At 57.2% G+C, this 14,960-nt stretch overlaps 1 protein-coding gene across 1 annotated transcript in view; it reads left to right on the forward strand.

Moving 5' to 3' along the window:
- LOC142500019 (kalirin-like) overlaps positions 1-14,960 on the forward strand; it is a 297,527-nt gene that overhangs the window by 237,904 nt on the left and 44,663 nt on the right. The window contains exons 16-17 of the mRNA XM_075610076.1: positions 10,304-10,426; positions 14,581-14,608. Of these exons, the coding sequence (XP_075466191.1) occupies positions 10,304-10,426; positions 14,581-14,608 (151 nt within the window). The remainder of the gene's footprint in view (positions 1-10,303; positions 10,427-14,580; positions 14,609-14,960) is intronic.

Genomic DNA, 14,960 nt, shown 5'->3' on the forward strand with positions numbered 1-14,960 from the left:
TGCGCATATCTGTACTGATCCCCGCGCTGTGCACATATCTGTACTGATCCCCGCGCTGCTGTGCGCATATCTGTACTGACCCCCGCGCTGTGTGCATATCTGTACTGACCCCCGCGCTGCTGTGCGCATATCTGTACTGACCCCCGGTGCGCTGTGCGCATATCTGTACTGACCTCCGCGCTGTGTGCATATCTGTACTGACCCCCGCGCTGTGCGCATATCTGTACTGACCCCCGCGCTGTGCGCATATCTGTACTGACCCCCGGTGCTGTGCGCATATCTGTACTGACCCCCGGTGCGCTGTGCGCATATCTGTACTGACCCCCCGCGCTGTGCGCATATCTGTACTGACCCCCGCGCTGAGCGTATATCTGTACTGACCCCCGCGCTGTGCGCATATCTGTACTGACCCCCGCGCTGCTGTGCGCATATCTGTACTGACCCCCGCGCTGTGCGCATATCTGTACTGACCCCCGCGCTGTGCGCATATCTGTACTGACCCCCGCGCTGTGCGCATATCTGTACTGACCCCCGCGCTGCTGTGCGCATATCTGGACTGACCCCCGCGCTGCTGTGCGCATATCTGTACTGACCCCCGCGCTGTGCGCATATCTGTACTGACCCCCGCGCTGTGCGCATATCTGTACTGACCCCCGCGCTGCTGTGCGCATATCTGTACTGACCCCCGCGCTGCTGTGCGCATATCTGTACTGACCCCCGCGCTGCTGTGCGCATATCTGTACTGACCCCCGCGCTGCTGTGCGTATATCTGTACTGATCCCCGCGCTGCTGTGCGTATATCTGTACTGACCCCCGCGCTGTGCGCATATCTGTACTGACCCCCGCGCTGCTGTGCGTATATCTGTACTGACCCCCGGTGCGCTGTGCGCATATCTGTACTGACCCCCGCGCTGTGCGCATATCTGTACTGATCCCCGCGCTGTGCACATATCTGTACTGATCCCCGCGCTGCTGTGCGCATATCTGTACTGACCCCCGCGCTGTGTGCATATCTGTACTGACCCCCGCGCTGCTGTGCGCATATCTGTACTGACCCCCGGTGCGCTGTGCGCATATCTGTACTGACCCCCCGCGCTGTGCGCATATCTGTACTGACCCCCGCGCTGTGCGCATATCTGTACTGACCCCCGGTGCTGTGCGCATATCTGTACTGACCCCCGGTGCTGTGCGCATATCTGTACTGACCCCCGCGCTGTGCGCATATCTGTACTGACCCCCGGTGCTGTGCGCATATCTGTACTGACCCCCCACGCTGTACGCATATCTGTACTGACCCCCGGTGCTGTGCGCATATCTGTACTGACCCTCGGTGCTGTGCGCATATCTGTACTGACCCCCGGTGCGCTGTGCGCATATCTGTACTGACCCCCCGCGCTGTGCGCATATCTGTACTGACCCCCCGCGCTGTGCGCATATCTGTACTGACCCCCACGCTGTGCGCATATCTGTACTGATCCCCGCGCTGTGCGCATATCTCTACTGACCCCCACGCTATGCGCATATCTGTACTGACCCCCCGCGCTGTGCGCATATCTGTACTGACCCCCCACGCTGTGCGCATATCTGTACTGACCCCCCGGTGCTGTGCGCATATCTGTACTGACCCCCGGTGCTGTGCGCATATCTGTACTGACCCCCTGCGCTGTGCGCATATCTGTACTGACCCCCCACGCTGTGCGCATATCTGTACTGACCCCCCGGTGCTGTGCGCATATCTGTACTGACCCCCGGTGCTGTGCGCATATCTGTACTGACCCCCTGCGCTGTGCGCATATCTGTACTGACCCCCGCGCTGTGCGCATATCTGTACTGACCCCCAGTGCTGTGCGCATATCTGTACTGACCCCCGGTGCGCTGTGCGCATATCTGTACTGACCCCCGTGCTGTGCGCATATCTGTACTGACCCCCGGTGCGCTGTGCGCATATCTGTACTGACCCCCCCCGCGCTGTGCGCATATCTGTACTGACCCCCCCGCGCTGTGCGCATATCTGTACTGACCCCCCCGAGCTGTGCGCATATCTGTACTGACCCCCGCGCTGTGCGCATATCTGTACTGACCCCCGGTGCGCTGTGCGCATATCTGTACTGACCCCCCGTGCTGTGCGCATATCTGTACTGACCCCCGGTGCGCTGTGCGCATATCTGTACTGACCCCCGCGCTGTGCGCATATCTGTACTGACCCCCGGTGCGCTGTGCGCATATCTGTACTGACCCCCGCGCTGTGCGCATATCTGTACTGACCCCCGCGCTGTGCGCATATCTGTACTGACCCCCCGCGCTGTGCACATATCTGTACTGACCCCCGCACTGTGCGCATATCTGTACTGACCTCAGTGCTGTGCGCATATCTGTACTGACCCCCGCGCTGTGCGCATATCTGTACTGACCCCCGCGCTGTGCGCATATCTGTACTGACCCCCGCGCTGTGCGCATATCTGTACTGACCCCCGCGCTGTGCGCATATCTGTACTGACCCCCGCGCTGTGCGCATATCTGTACTGACCCCCGCGCTGTGCGCATATCTGTACTGACCCCCCGCGCTGTGCACATATCTGTACTGACACCCGCGCTGTGCGCATATCTGTACTGACCCCAGCGCTGTGCGCATATCTGTACTGACCCCCGCGCTGTGCGCATATCTGTACTGACCCCCGCGCTGTGCGCATATCTGTACTGACCCCCGCGCTGTGCGCATATCTGTACTGACCCCCGCGCTGTGCGCATATCTGTACTGACCCCCGCGCTGTGCGCATATCTGTACTGACCCCCGCGCTGTGCGCATATCTGTACTGACCCCCGCGCTGTGCACATATCTGTACTGACCCCCGCGCTGTGCGCATATCTGTACTGACCCCCGCGCTGTGCGCATATCTGTACTGACCCCCGGTGCGCTGTGCGCATTTCTGTACTGACCCCCGGTGCGCTGTGCGCATATCGGTACTGACCCCCGGTGCGCTGTGCGCATATCTGTACTGACCCCCGCGCTGTGCGCATATCTGTACTGACCCCCGCGCTGTGCGCATATCTGTACTGACCCCCGCGCTGTGCGCATATCTGTACTGACCCCCGCGCTGTGCGCATATCTGTACTGCCCCCCGCGCTGTGCGCATATCTGTACTGACCCCCGCGCTGTGCGCATATCTGTACTGACCCCCGGTGCGCTGTGCGCATTTCTGTACTGACCCCCGGTGCGCTGTGCGCATATCGGTACTGACCCCCGGTGCGCTGTGCGCATATCTGTACTGACCCCCGCGCTGTGCGCATATCTGTACTGACCCCCGCGCTGTGCGCATATCTGTACTGACCCCCGCGCTGTGCGGATGTCTGTACTGACCCCCGCGCTGTGCGCATATCTGTACTGACCCCCGGTGCGCTGTGCGCATATCTGTACTGACCCCCGCGCTGTGCGCATATCTGTACTGACCCCCGCGCTGTGCGGATATCTGTACTGACCCCCGCGCTGTGCGTATATCTGTACTGACCCCCGTGCGGTGCGCATATCTGTACTGACCCCCGGTGCGCTGTGCGCATATCTGTACTGACCCCCGGTGCGCTGTGCGCATATCTGTACTGACCCCCGGTGCGCTGTGCGCATATCTGTACTGACCCCCGCACTGTGCGCATATCTGTACTGACCCCCGCGCTGTGCGCATATCTGTACTGACCCCCGCGCTGAGCGTATATCTGTACTGACCCCCGCGCTGTGCGCATATCTGTACTGACCCCCGCGCTGTGCGCATATCTGTACTGACCCCCGCACTGTGCGCATATCTGTACTTACCCCCGCGCTGTGCGCATATCTGTACTGACCCCCGGTGCGCTGTGCGCATATCTGTACTGACCCCCGCGCTGTGCGCATATCTGTACTGACCCCCGCGCTGTGCGCATATCTGTACTGACCCCCGTGCTGTGCGTATATCTGTACTGACCCCCGCGCTGTGCGCATATCTGTACTGACCCCCGCGCTGTGCGTATATCTGTACTGACCCCCGGTGCTGTGCGCATATCTGTACTGACCCCCGCGCTGTGCGCATATCTGTACTGACCCCCGGTGCTGTGCGCATATCTGTACTGACCCCCGGTGCGCTGTGCGCATATCTGTACTGACCCCCGCGCTGTGCGCATATCTGTACTGACCCCCGCGCTGTGCGTATATCTGTACTGACCCCCGGTGCTGTGCGCATATCTGTACTGACCCCCGGTGCGCTGTGCGCATATCTGTACTGACCCCCGCGCTGTGCGCATATCTGTACTGACCCCCGGTGCTCTGTGCGCATATCTGTACTGACCCCCGCGCTGTGCGCATATATGTACTGACCCCCGCGCTGTGCGCATATCTGTACTGACCCCCGCGCTGTGCGCATATCTGTACTGACCCCCGGTGCGCTGTGCGCATATCTGTACTGACCCCCGCGCTGTGCGCATATCTGTACTGAACCCCGGTGCGCTGTGCGCATATCTGTACTGACCCCCGGTGCGCTGTGCGCATATCTGTACTGACCCCCGCGCTGAGCGTATATCTGTACTGACCCCCGCGCTGTGCGCATATCTGTACTGACCCCCGCGCTGTGCGCATATCTGTACTGACCCCCGCACTGTGCGCATATCTGTACTTACCCCCGCGCTGTGCGCATATCTGTACTGACCCCCGGTGCGCTGTGCGCATATCTGTACTGACCCCCGCGCTGTGCGCATATCTGTACTGACCCCCGCGCTGTGCGCATATCTGTACTGACCCCCGTGCTGTGCGTATATCTGTACTGACCCCCGCGCTGTGCGCATATCTGTACTGACCCCCGCGCTGTGCGTATATCTGTACTGACCCCCGGTGCTGTGCGCATATCTGTACTGACCCCCGCGCTGTGCGCATATCTGTACTGACCCCCGGTGCTGTGCGCATATCTGTACTGACCCCCGGTGCGCTGTGCGCATATCTGTACTGACCCCCGCGCTGTGCGCATATCTGTACTGACCCCCGCGCTGTGCGTATATCTGTACTGACCCCCGGTGCTGTGCGCATATCTGTACTGACCCCCGGTGCGCTGTGCGCATATCTGTACTGACCCCCGCACTGTGCGCATATCTGTACTGACCCCCGCGCTGTGCACATATCTGTACTGACCCCCGGTGCGCTGTGCGCATATCTGTACTGACCCCCGCACTGTGCGCATATCTGTACTGACCTCAGCGCTGTGCGCATATCTGTACTGACCCCCGCGCTGTGCGCATATCTGTACTGACCCCCGCGCTGTGCGCATATCTGTACTGACCCCCGCGCTGTGCGCATATCTGTACTGACCCCCGCGCTGTGCGCATATCTGTACTGACCCCCGCGCTGTGCACATATCTGTACTGACCCCCGCGCTGTGCGCATATCTGTACTGACCCCCCGCGCTGTGCACATATCTGTACTGACACCCGCGCTGTGCGCATATCTGTACTGACCCCAGCGCTGTGCGCATATCTGTACTGACCCCCGCGCTGTGCGCATATCTGTACTGACCCCCGCGCTGTGCGCATATCTGTACTGACCCCCGCGCTGTGCGCATATCTGTACTGACCCCCGCGCTGTGCGCATATCTGTACTGACCCCCGCGCTGTGCGCATATCTGTACTGACCCCCGCGCTGTGCGCATATCTGTACTGACCCCCCGCGCTGTGCACATATCTGTACTGACCCCCGCGCTGTGCGCATATCTGTACTGACCCCCGGTGCGCTGTGCGCATATCTGTACTGACCCCCGGTGCGCTGTGCGCAATTCTGTACTGACCCCCGGTGCGCTGTGCGCATATCGGTACTGACCCCCGGTGCGCTGTGCGCATATCTGTACTGACCCCCGCGCTGTGCGCATATCTGTACTGACCCCCGCGCTGTGCGGATATCTGTACTGACCCCCGCGCTGTGCGCATATCTGTACTGACCCCCGGTGCGCTGTGCGCATATCTGTACTGACCCCCGCGCTGTGCGGATATCTGTACTGACCCCCGCGCTGTGCGCATATCTGTACTGACCCCCGGTGCGCTGTGCGCATATCTGTACTGACCCCCGCGCTGTGCGCATATCTGTACTGACCCCCGCGCTGTGCGGATATCTGTACTGACCCCCGCGCTGTGCGTATATCTGTACTGACCCCCGTGCGGTGCGCATATCTGTACTGACCCCCGGTGCGCTGTGCGCATATCTGTACTGACCCCCGGTGCGCTGTGCGCATATCTGTACTGACCCCCGGTGCGCTGTGCGCATATCTGTACTGACCCCCGCACTGTGCGCATATCTGTACTGACCCCCGCGCTGTGCACATATCTGTACTGACCCCCGGTGCGCTGTGCGCATATCTGTACTGACCCCCGCGCTGTGCGCATATCTGTACTGACCCCCGGTGCGCTGTGCGCATATCTGTACTGACCCCCGGTGCGCTGTGCGCATATCTGTACTGACCCCCGCGCTGAGCGTATATCTGTACTGACCCCCGCGCTGTGCGCATATCTGTACTGACCCCCGCGCTGTGCGCATATCTGTACTGACCCCCGCACTGTGCGCATATCTGTACTTACCCCCGCGCTGTGCGCATATCTGTACTGACTCCCGGTGCGCTGTGCGCATATCTGTACTGACCCCCGCGCTGTGCGCATATCTGTACTGACCCCCGCGCTGTGCGCATATCTGTACTGACCCCCGTGCTGTGCGTATATCTGTACTGACCCCCGCGCTGTGCGCATATCTGTACTGACCCCCGCGCTGTGCGTATATCTGTACTGACCCCCGGTGCTGTGCGCATATCTGTACTGACCCCCGCGCTGTGCGCATATCTGTACTGACCCCCGGTGCTGTGCGCATATCTGTACTGACCCCCGGTGCGCTGTGCGCATATCTGTACTGACCCCCGCGCTGTGCGCATATCTGTACTGACCCCCGCGCTGTGCGTATATCTGTACTGACCCCCGGTGCTGTGCGCATATCTGTACTGACCCCCGGTGCGCTGTGCGCATATCTGTACTGACCCCCGCGCTGTGCGCATATCTGTACTGACCCCAGGTGCTCTGTGCGCATATCTGTACTGACCCCCGCGCTGTGCGCATATCTGTACTGACCCCCGGTGCGCTGTGCGCATATCTGTACTGACCCCCGCGCTGTGCGCATATCTGTACTGACCCCCGGTGCTCTGTGCGCATATCTGTACTGACCCCCGCGCTGTGCGCATATATGTACTGACCCCCGCGCTGTGCGCATATCTGTACTGACCCCCGGTGCGCTGTGCGCATATCTGTACTGACCCCCGGTGCTCTGTGCGCATATCTGTACTGACCCCCGCGCTGTGCGTATATCTGTACTGACCCCCGGTGCTCTGTGCGCATATCTGTACTGACCCCCGCGCTGTGCGCATATATGTACTGACCCCCGCGCTGTGCGCATATCTGTACTGACCCCCGGTGCGCTGTGCGCATATCTGTACTGACCCCCGGTGCTCTGTGCTCATATCTGTACTGACCCCCGGTGCTCTGTGCGCATATCTGTACTGACCCCCGGTGCTCTGTGCGCATATCTGTACTGACCCCCGGTGCGCTGTGCGCATATCTGTACTGACCCCCGCGCTGTGCGCATATCTGTATTGACCCCCGAGCTGTGCGCATATCTGTACTGACCCCCGGTGTGCTGTGCGCATATCTGTACTGACCCCCGCGCTGTGCGCATATCTGTACTGACCCCCGGTGCGCTGTGCGCATATCTGTACTGACCCCCGTGCTGTGCGCATATCTGTACTGACCCCCGGTGCGCTGTGCGCATATCTATACTGACCCCCGGTGCGCTGTGCGCATATCTGTACTGACCCCAGCGCTGTGCGCATATCTGTACTGACTCCTCTCTGCCTAACGTTACCTGCTCCTCTCTGCCTAATGTTACCTGTTCCTCTTTCCCTAACGTTACCTGCTCCTCTCTCTAACGTTACCTGCTCCTCCCTAACGTTACCCGTTCCTCTCTGCCTAACGTTACCTGCTCCTCTCTGCCTAACGTTACCTGCTCCTCTCTGCCTAAAGTTACCTGTTCCTCTCTCCCTAACGTTACCTGTTCCTCTCTCCCTAACGTTACCTGCTCCTCTCTGCCTAAAGTTACCTGCTCCTATCTCCCTAACGTTACCCGCTCCTCTCTCCCTAACGTTACCTGCTCCTCTCTGCCTAACGTTACCTGTTCCTCTCTCCCTAACGTTACCTGTTCCTCTCTCCCTAACGTTACCTGCTCCTCTCTGCCTAACGTTACCTGCTCCTCTCTGCCTAAAGTTACCTGTTCCTCTCTCCCTAACGTTACCTGTTCCTCTCTCCCTAACGTTACCTGCTCCTCTCTGCCTAACGTTACCCGCTCCTCTCTCCCTAACGTTACCTGCTCCTCTCTGCCTAACGTTACCTGTTCCTCTCTCCCTAACGTTACCTGTTCCTCTCTCCCTAACGTTACCCGCTCCTCTCTGCCTAACGTTACCTGCTCCTCTCTGCCTAACGTTACCTGTTCCTCTCTCCCTAACGTTACCTGCTCCTCTCTGCCTAACGTTACCTGTTCCTCTCTGCCTTACGTTACCCGCTCCTCTCTGTCTAACGTTACCTGCTCCTCTCTGCCTAACGTTACCTGTTCCTCTCTCCCTAACGTTACCTGTTCCTCTCTCCCTAACGTTACCTGCTCCTCTCTGCCTAACGTTACCTGTTCCTCTCTCCCTAACGTTACCTGTTCCTCTCTCTCTAACGTTACCTGCTCCTCCCTAACGTTACCCGCTCCTCTCTGCCTAACGTTACCTGCTCCTCTCTGCCTAACGTTACCTGTTCCTCTCTGCCTAACGTAACCTGCTCCTCTCTCCCCAACGTTACCTGCTCCTCTCTGCCTAACGTTACCCGTTCCTTTCTCCCTAATGTTACCCGCTCCTCTCTGGCTAACGTTACCTGTTCCTCTCTGCCTAACGTTACCCGTTCCTCTCTCCCTAACGTTACCCGTTCCTCTCTCCTAACGTTACCCGTTCCTCTCTCCCTAACGTTACCTGTTCCTCTCTCCCTAACGTTACCTGTTCCTCTCTCCCTAACGTTACCTGTTCCTCTCTGCCTAACGTTACCCGCTCCTCTCTGCCTAACGTTACCTGCTCCTCTCTGCCTAACGTTACCTGTTCCTCTCTCCCTAACGTTACCTGTTCCTCTCTGCCTAACGTTACCTGCTCCTCTCTGCCTAACGTTACCTGCTCCTCTCTCCCTAACGTTACCTGTTCCTCTGCCTAACGTTACCTGCTCCTCTTTCCCTAACGTTACCTGCTCCTCCCTAACGTTACCCGCTCCTCTCTGCCTAACGTTACCTGCTCCTCTCTGCCTAACGTTACCTGTTCCTCTCTGCCTAACGTTACCTGCTCCTCTCTGCCTAACGTTACCTGTTCCTCTCTCCCTAACGTTACCTGCTCCTCTCTGCCTAACGTTACCTGTTCCTCTCTCCCTAACGTTACCTGTTCCTCTCTCCCTAACGTTACCTGTTCCTCTCTCCCTAACGTTACCTGTTCCTCTCTCCCTAACGTTACCTGTTCCTCTCTCCCTAACGTTACCTGTTCCTCTCCCTAACGTTACCTGTTCCTCTCCCTAACGTTACCTGTTCCTCTGCCTAACGTTACCTGCTCCTCTCTGCCTAACGTTACCTGTTCCTCTGCCTAACGTTACCTGCTCCTCTCTCCCTTAACGTTACCTGCTCCTCTCTCCCTAACGTTACCTGCTCCTCTCTCCCTAACGTTACCTGCTCCTCTCTCCCTAACGTTACCTGTTCCTCTCTCCCTAACGTTACCTGTTCCTCTCTGCCTAACGTTACCTGTTCCTCTCTGTCTAACGTTACCTGTTCCTCTGTCTAACGTTACCTGCTCCTCTCTGCCTAACGTTACCTGTTCCTCTCTGTCTAACGTTACCTGTTCCTCTGCCTAACGTTACCTGCTCCTCTCTGCCTAACGTTACCTGTTCCTCTGCCTAACGTTACCTGCTCCTCTCTCCCTTAACGTTACCTGCTCCTCTCTCCCTAACGTTACCTGCTCCTCTCTCCCTAACGTTACCTGCTCCTCTCTCCCTAACGTTACCTGCTCCTCTCTCCCTAACGTTACCTGCTCCTCTCTCCCTAACGTTACCTGCTCCTCTCTCCCTAACGTTACCTGCTCCTCTCTCCCTAACGTTACCTGCTCCTCTCTCCCTAACGTTACCTGTTCCTCTCTGCCTAACGTTACCTGTTCCTCTCTGTCTAACGTTACCTGCTCCTCTCTGCCTAACGTTACCTGCTCCTCTCTGCCTAACGTTACTTGCTGTTCTTCTTGTCCTTGCTTCCCTGATGCTGCCGAAGAAGGACGCCAACAGCTCAGAGGAATCCGAATGTGATGACTTTGATCCCAGTTCTAGCATGGAGGTAGGGGGCACACGCCAAGCACACGCATTGCATGGAGGTATGGGGCACGCGCAGAGCGCACACACAGTGCATGAAGGTAGGGTGGCACACATGGTGCAGGGTATGGAGGTGTAGGGCACACGTACATAGATGTAGGGGGCACATGTGGAGCACACGCAGTGCATGGAGGTAGGGGGCACACGCATTGCATGAGGGTAGGGGGCACACACGGGAGAAGGTGAGGACCTGAGGCTGCTCGCACAAATAACCTCTTCATTGCCAGATGTGCCAGTGACACGCTGCAGGCGTGTGATACGAGGTGTGCAGCGTGACACTATGTCACTCACTAACATGCGCTTATCTTGTAAAACCAGGGATCTGCTTTCCTTCCGGTCTCTTCCCTGTAACCGTAACACGCTATGAAACGTTTAGGACATATATCTTGGTGCGTGGCCTTGTCGTGTTCTTCAGGAATCACATGGCTTCTGTACCACGTGTTCCTCGTGGAACCAGCAGCAGATTAATAAAGAAATCCGTGGGATGTGTTTGTAATGTGAGTTACGTTGCGCAGAAAGTCCCGAGAAGCGTTGCTGCTACACTGCTCAGCGCTAAAAGGGCGAGGAGACGGACTCTGATAGCCACGACACTGCGTGTGAAGCCGGGGGACCTGCATCTATTCCCGGTGTGGGCTCCTTGTGACCTTGGACAGTCACTTTATCTCCCTGAGCCGCAGGCACCAACGTCCGAAATTGTAAGCTCTGCGGGGCAGGGCCTGTAACATTCCTGTGCGCTGCGCGCCGCGCGCTGTGCTGTCATTGTGACGCGCTGAGTCGCATTGGGAGAAAAGGGCTGTATGAAATACTAATTATTATTATTATGTATACATGACTTAGGCTGAGATTATACTCGCCGCGCGCGTGACGGAGCGTGTGGCGCACGCCTGTCACTCACGCGAATGTGAACTGTGCTGCAGGCGACAGAGAAGCGTGGCTGTGATGTCACTTGAGCGCTTCGCCCTCATTGGCTGAACCTCTTCACGTGACCCGGTCGTTGCGCGGCAAACACCAATTCATTCGTCTGGCAGAGAATCGCGCGCTTGGTCGCGCTCACTGTGTGCGCCGTAACTGGTATTAATTTGTTCCACTGGTAAAGTCTGGTTCTGCCTGAGAGCTAAGAGTACACTGACAGTGCACAGGGCTGTACACATGGGGCTTTTATCTGCCCCAGTCCTCACATCGCTGTCTGGCTTTGTGCCCATCACATCGATACAAGAGACAGAGTTCAATTGTAGCCAATGTAACACCCCCCCCCCCCCCCCCCCCATCGCAGATAGGGACCCGTGGGGAAATCTATGTGTATTACCAGGTGTGGTGCGTTACCTGTCAGGCTCACAGGAGGCTGAACCTCCGCCAGTGAGACCCTGGGGTGTATCCTGGAACGTTACTCACAATGTACAGCGCCTCCACCTGTGTAGGGTTCTAAGGGTAGGATGACCCCCAACGCAGGACCCACATACAGTAACCACAGACACCGGAGTATATATTAAACAGGGTTACTATAGGGGCAGATAAACACAATACAACATACATCAACAATATGACAGTGTCTCTCTATAACACTAATAGGCACAACTACCCGTCGTGTCGGAGGGACTTAACCCACACACCCTGTGTACTCAGGAGTCCCACATCCCCACCCTTAGGCCTCGGACCTGGTGAAAAGAAGAGCGCTGAGCAGCGCTGACGCTCATGCTCTCCTGCTCAAGCAGGAGCTTTTTCGTGTCCGTGCATGAGCGTCAGTGTGCACGCTTGTGAGCCGAGTGGGAGGCGGGCGGGAGGCGGCTTCAATTCCACACACCTCTGCACGCCTGCGGAAGCGCCGTCTAAAGCCGCGCTGATAGGGATAATGTTTCTCCTCAGCGCGGCTCAGCACGGTCTTTTTGACCATGTCCGAGGCCTTAGGCGTGATCAGCGCCCGACAGGAACCGGTATGTTGGTGCACTTATATGGTACCTGCCGGGTGCTCCAACACCCGGGCCCGCAAACGTGAAGATACGTGGATCCTCTGATCCCGCGACGAGTCCGCCTCCGCGTGGGGTGAGGTCCCGCTGGATGATCCCACCATGGAAACAGTCTCTATATCTTGGAGAGGTCTGGTCCCAGATAACAGTTATGACACTGACCCTTGTCAGAGCTCGCAGCACTGCAGCTGTGTCCCTGACCAAACGGACTGCTAACGGGGCAAAGTCCCTAACTGCAGGGGCCTTCCCTAGAGCAGCCACAATCTAGAGGGTGTCTCAGGGCCTAGCGGGGTAACTTGGCCTAGTGTAGGAGCCACTTGCTCCCTACACACACTACCCCCTCCCCCTACCTTATCCCAGCACCAACTAACCTGCTCTAGTGCACAACAATGTATCTAACTCTGCAGGGTAAGGCCTCGGACATGGTCAAAAAGACCGTGCTTAGCCGCGCTGAGGGGAAACATTATCCCTATCAGCGCGGCTTTAGACGGCGCTTCCGCAGACGTGCGGAGGCGTGTGGAAATGCAGGCAAGTTAAAATTTTGCCACGCAGGGCCGGTCACGTGACTGCCAGAAGACAATGGCAGTCCGTGACGTCGGCGTCGTGACGTGGCGCCCTAGCCCCACCTCCCGCCCGGCTCCCACCCGGCACACAAGCGCGCTCGCTGACGCTCATGCAGGGACACGAAAAATCTCCTGCTTGAGCAGGAGAGCATGAGCGTCAGCGCTGCGTCAGCGCTGCCCAGCGCTCTTCACTACACTATGTCCCAGGCCTAAGGCCTCGGGCATGGTCAGCGCTTAGGCGCTGACCCGTGCTGAGGCGCTCTCACGCTTACCAGTGAGCACCTGCAGCTGCAATGAGAGCGGCTTTAGCAGGGACTCGCGCACGCTTCCGCAAGCGTGCAGAAGCGTGGATCTTAAGAAAATGTTAGTTTTGGCGCAGGGCCGGTCACGTGAGCGGTTCGCCCAATGAGGGCGAACCAGCTCCGTGACGTCACAGGCCCCCTCCCCCCCCCCCCCCCCGACACGCCCCCGGACGGCGCGCGGTCTAAGGCCAGGGAAAGCGCCCGCTTTGCCTCAGCGCGCCTCCGCACGGCTGGATTCACCCTGGACGCAGCCTTAGATACGTAAAGAGCTATAGTGATGATTGGGGCACTATCCCACAGAAAGTCTCATTAACCTCAGTGGGAATTTCCTTGCGTTAGTGCCCCAATCGGCACTATCACAGAATAATGAACATACTGTACATGCTACATACGGAACATACATGTTATACATTAGGAGGGTGCTATACCACATTCACCCACCAGATGGTGCATCAGTGTGTGAATCATTTCACCAGCGAACATATCGCAATATAACACAATATTAACATCCCGTTTAATGTCGCAGACAGAGCGCCTGTAACCCCCGTGGCAGAGTTATCTATCCGTCTCCTGGCTGCAATACTACAGCAAAAAAAAAAACCTGCACCGTATTAAGGAAAATCGGGGCAATTTCCTTGATTGATGAATTTGGTGCAGTGTTTTTGCACCAGTTTTGCAGCCGGGAGATTTCGTACAGGACAGTAACCCGCTATTTCTCCGTGATACTGCGGCGTTTCGTTATAGAAATGAGTGAATCCAGACACTGATTCTGGGATTCTGTTCTCCTGTGTACATATTTATTCAAACTTCCACTGTTTGCACAGAGCATTAATAGCTGGGCGACTAAGGACAGTGATAAAGCTAAGCCCCCCCCCCAGGCTTAAAGCTAAGCCCCCCCCCAGGCTTACTCCGGGCAGAGCACATATATATGTAGAAGGATTTACATGTCGTGTAAAGTCCCAACGATTCGTGCGTATGACAGCGCCAGCGATCCGAGAACACAGCGATTAACTTGCTATACTCCGCACTTCTGGGACAATTCTGTATTTACTACGCACATTTGTGTTAAATAGATCTTTTTGTTATGGAGTGGCCCAGAATATCTGTCCCCTTGCAGGTAAAGTGTTCAATGGCCCGGGAATATTAGGAGTAAGCAGGGAGTCTCCTTAACCCTATCAGTATCGCAGGGCAATGCGCGTCCTGCCTCTCCGGGGCTGACTGGCACGGGGCATGTTTACTCCATTAACGAAAACACAAATAATTAATTACTATCTTCTTTCTCATTTCTAGATAATGAACCCAAATTTCATTCAAGAAGGTGAGTGATCTTCAGCTCCTGACATGGGATGAACTATCGGCCACGCTTTGCAAAGATTTCTCAAATGTTTTGTTTGCTGAATTAGCGACGGAAACGTTTTGCAAACGTTGGGTGCTACAAAGTGGCGCTGACGTTATTTATCAAAGTCGGAGAAACTGGGACAAAACGCGGCAAAGAAAACAGCATCAGATTTATTCCAAAGTATTTTCATAAATTGGCGCTGTTTTGTGCGGCAGATTTGCGGCGCAGACGTGGATAAATCCTCGCCGCAGTACGTGCGATGTCTCCCGCCTGAGCCCAGAGACCGGGGGACTGTCTGATGTCAGAGATACAAACGCACATTGTAGGAAGC

Source organism: Ascaphus truei, chromosome 7, assembly GCF_040206685.1.
Source record: "Ascaphus truei isolate aAscTru1 chromosome 7, aAscTru1.hap1, whole genome shotgun sequence".
NCBI classification, from domain to species: Eukaryota; Metazoa; Chordata; class Amphibia; order Anura; family Ascaphidae; genus Ascaphus; species Ascaphus truei.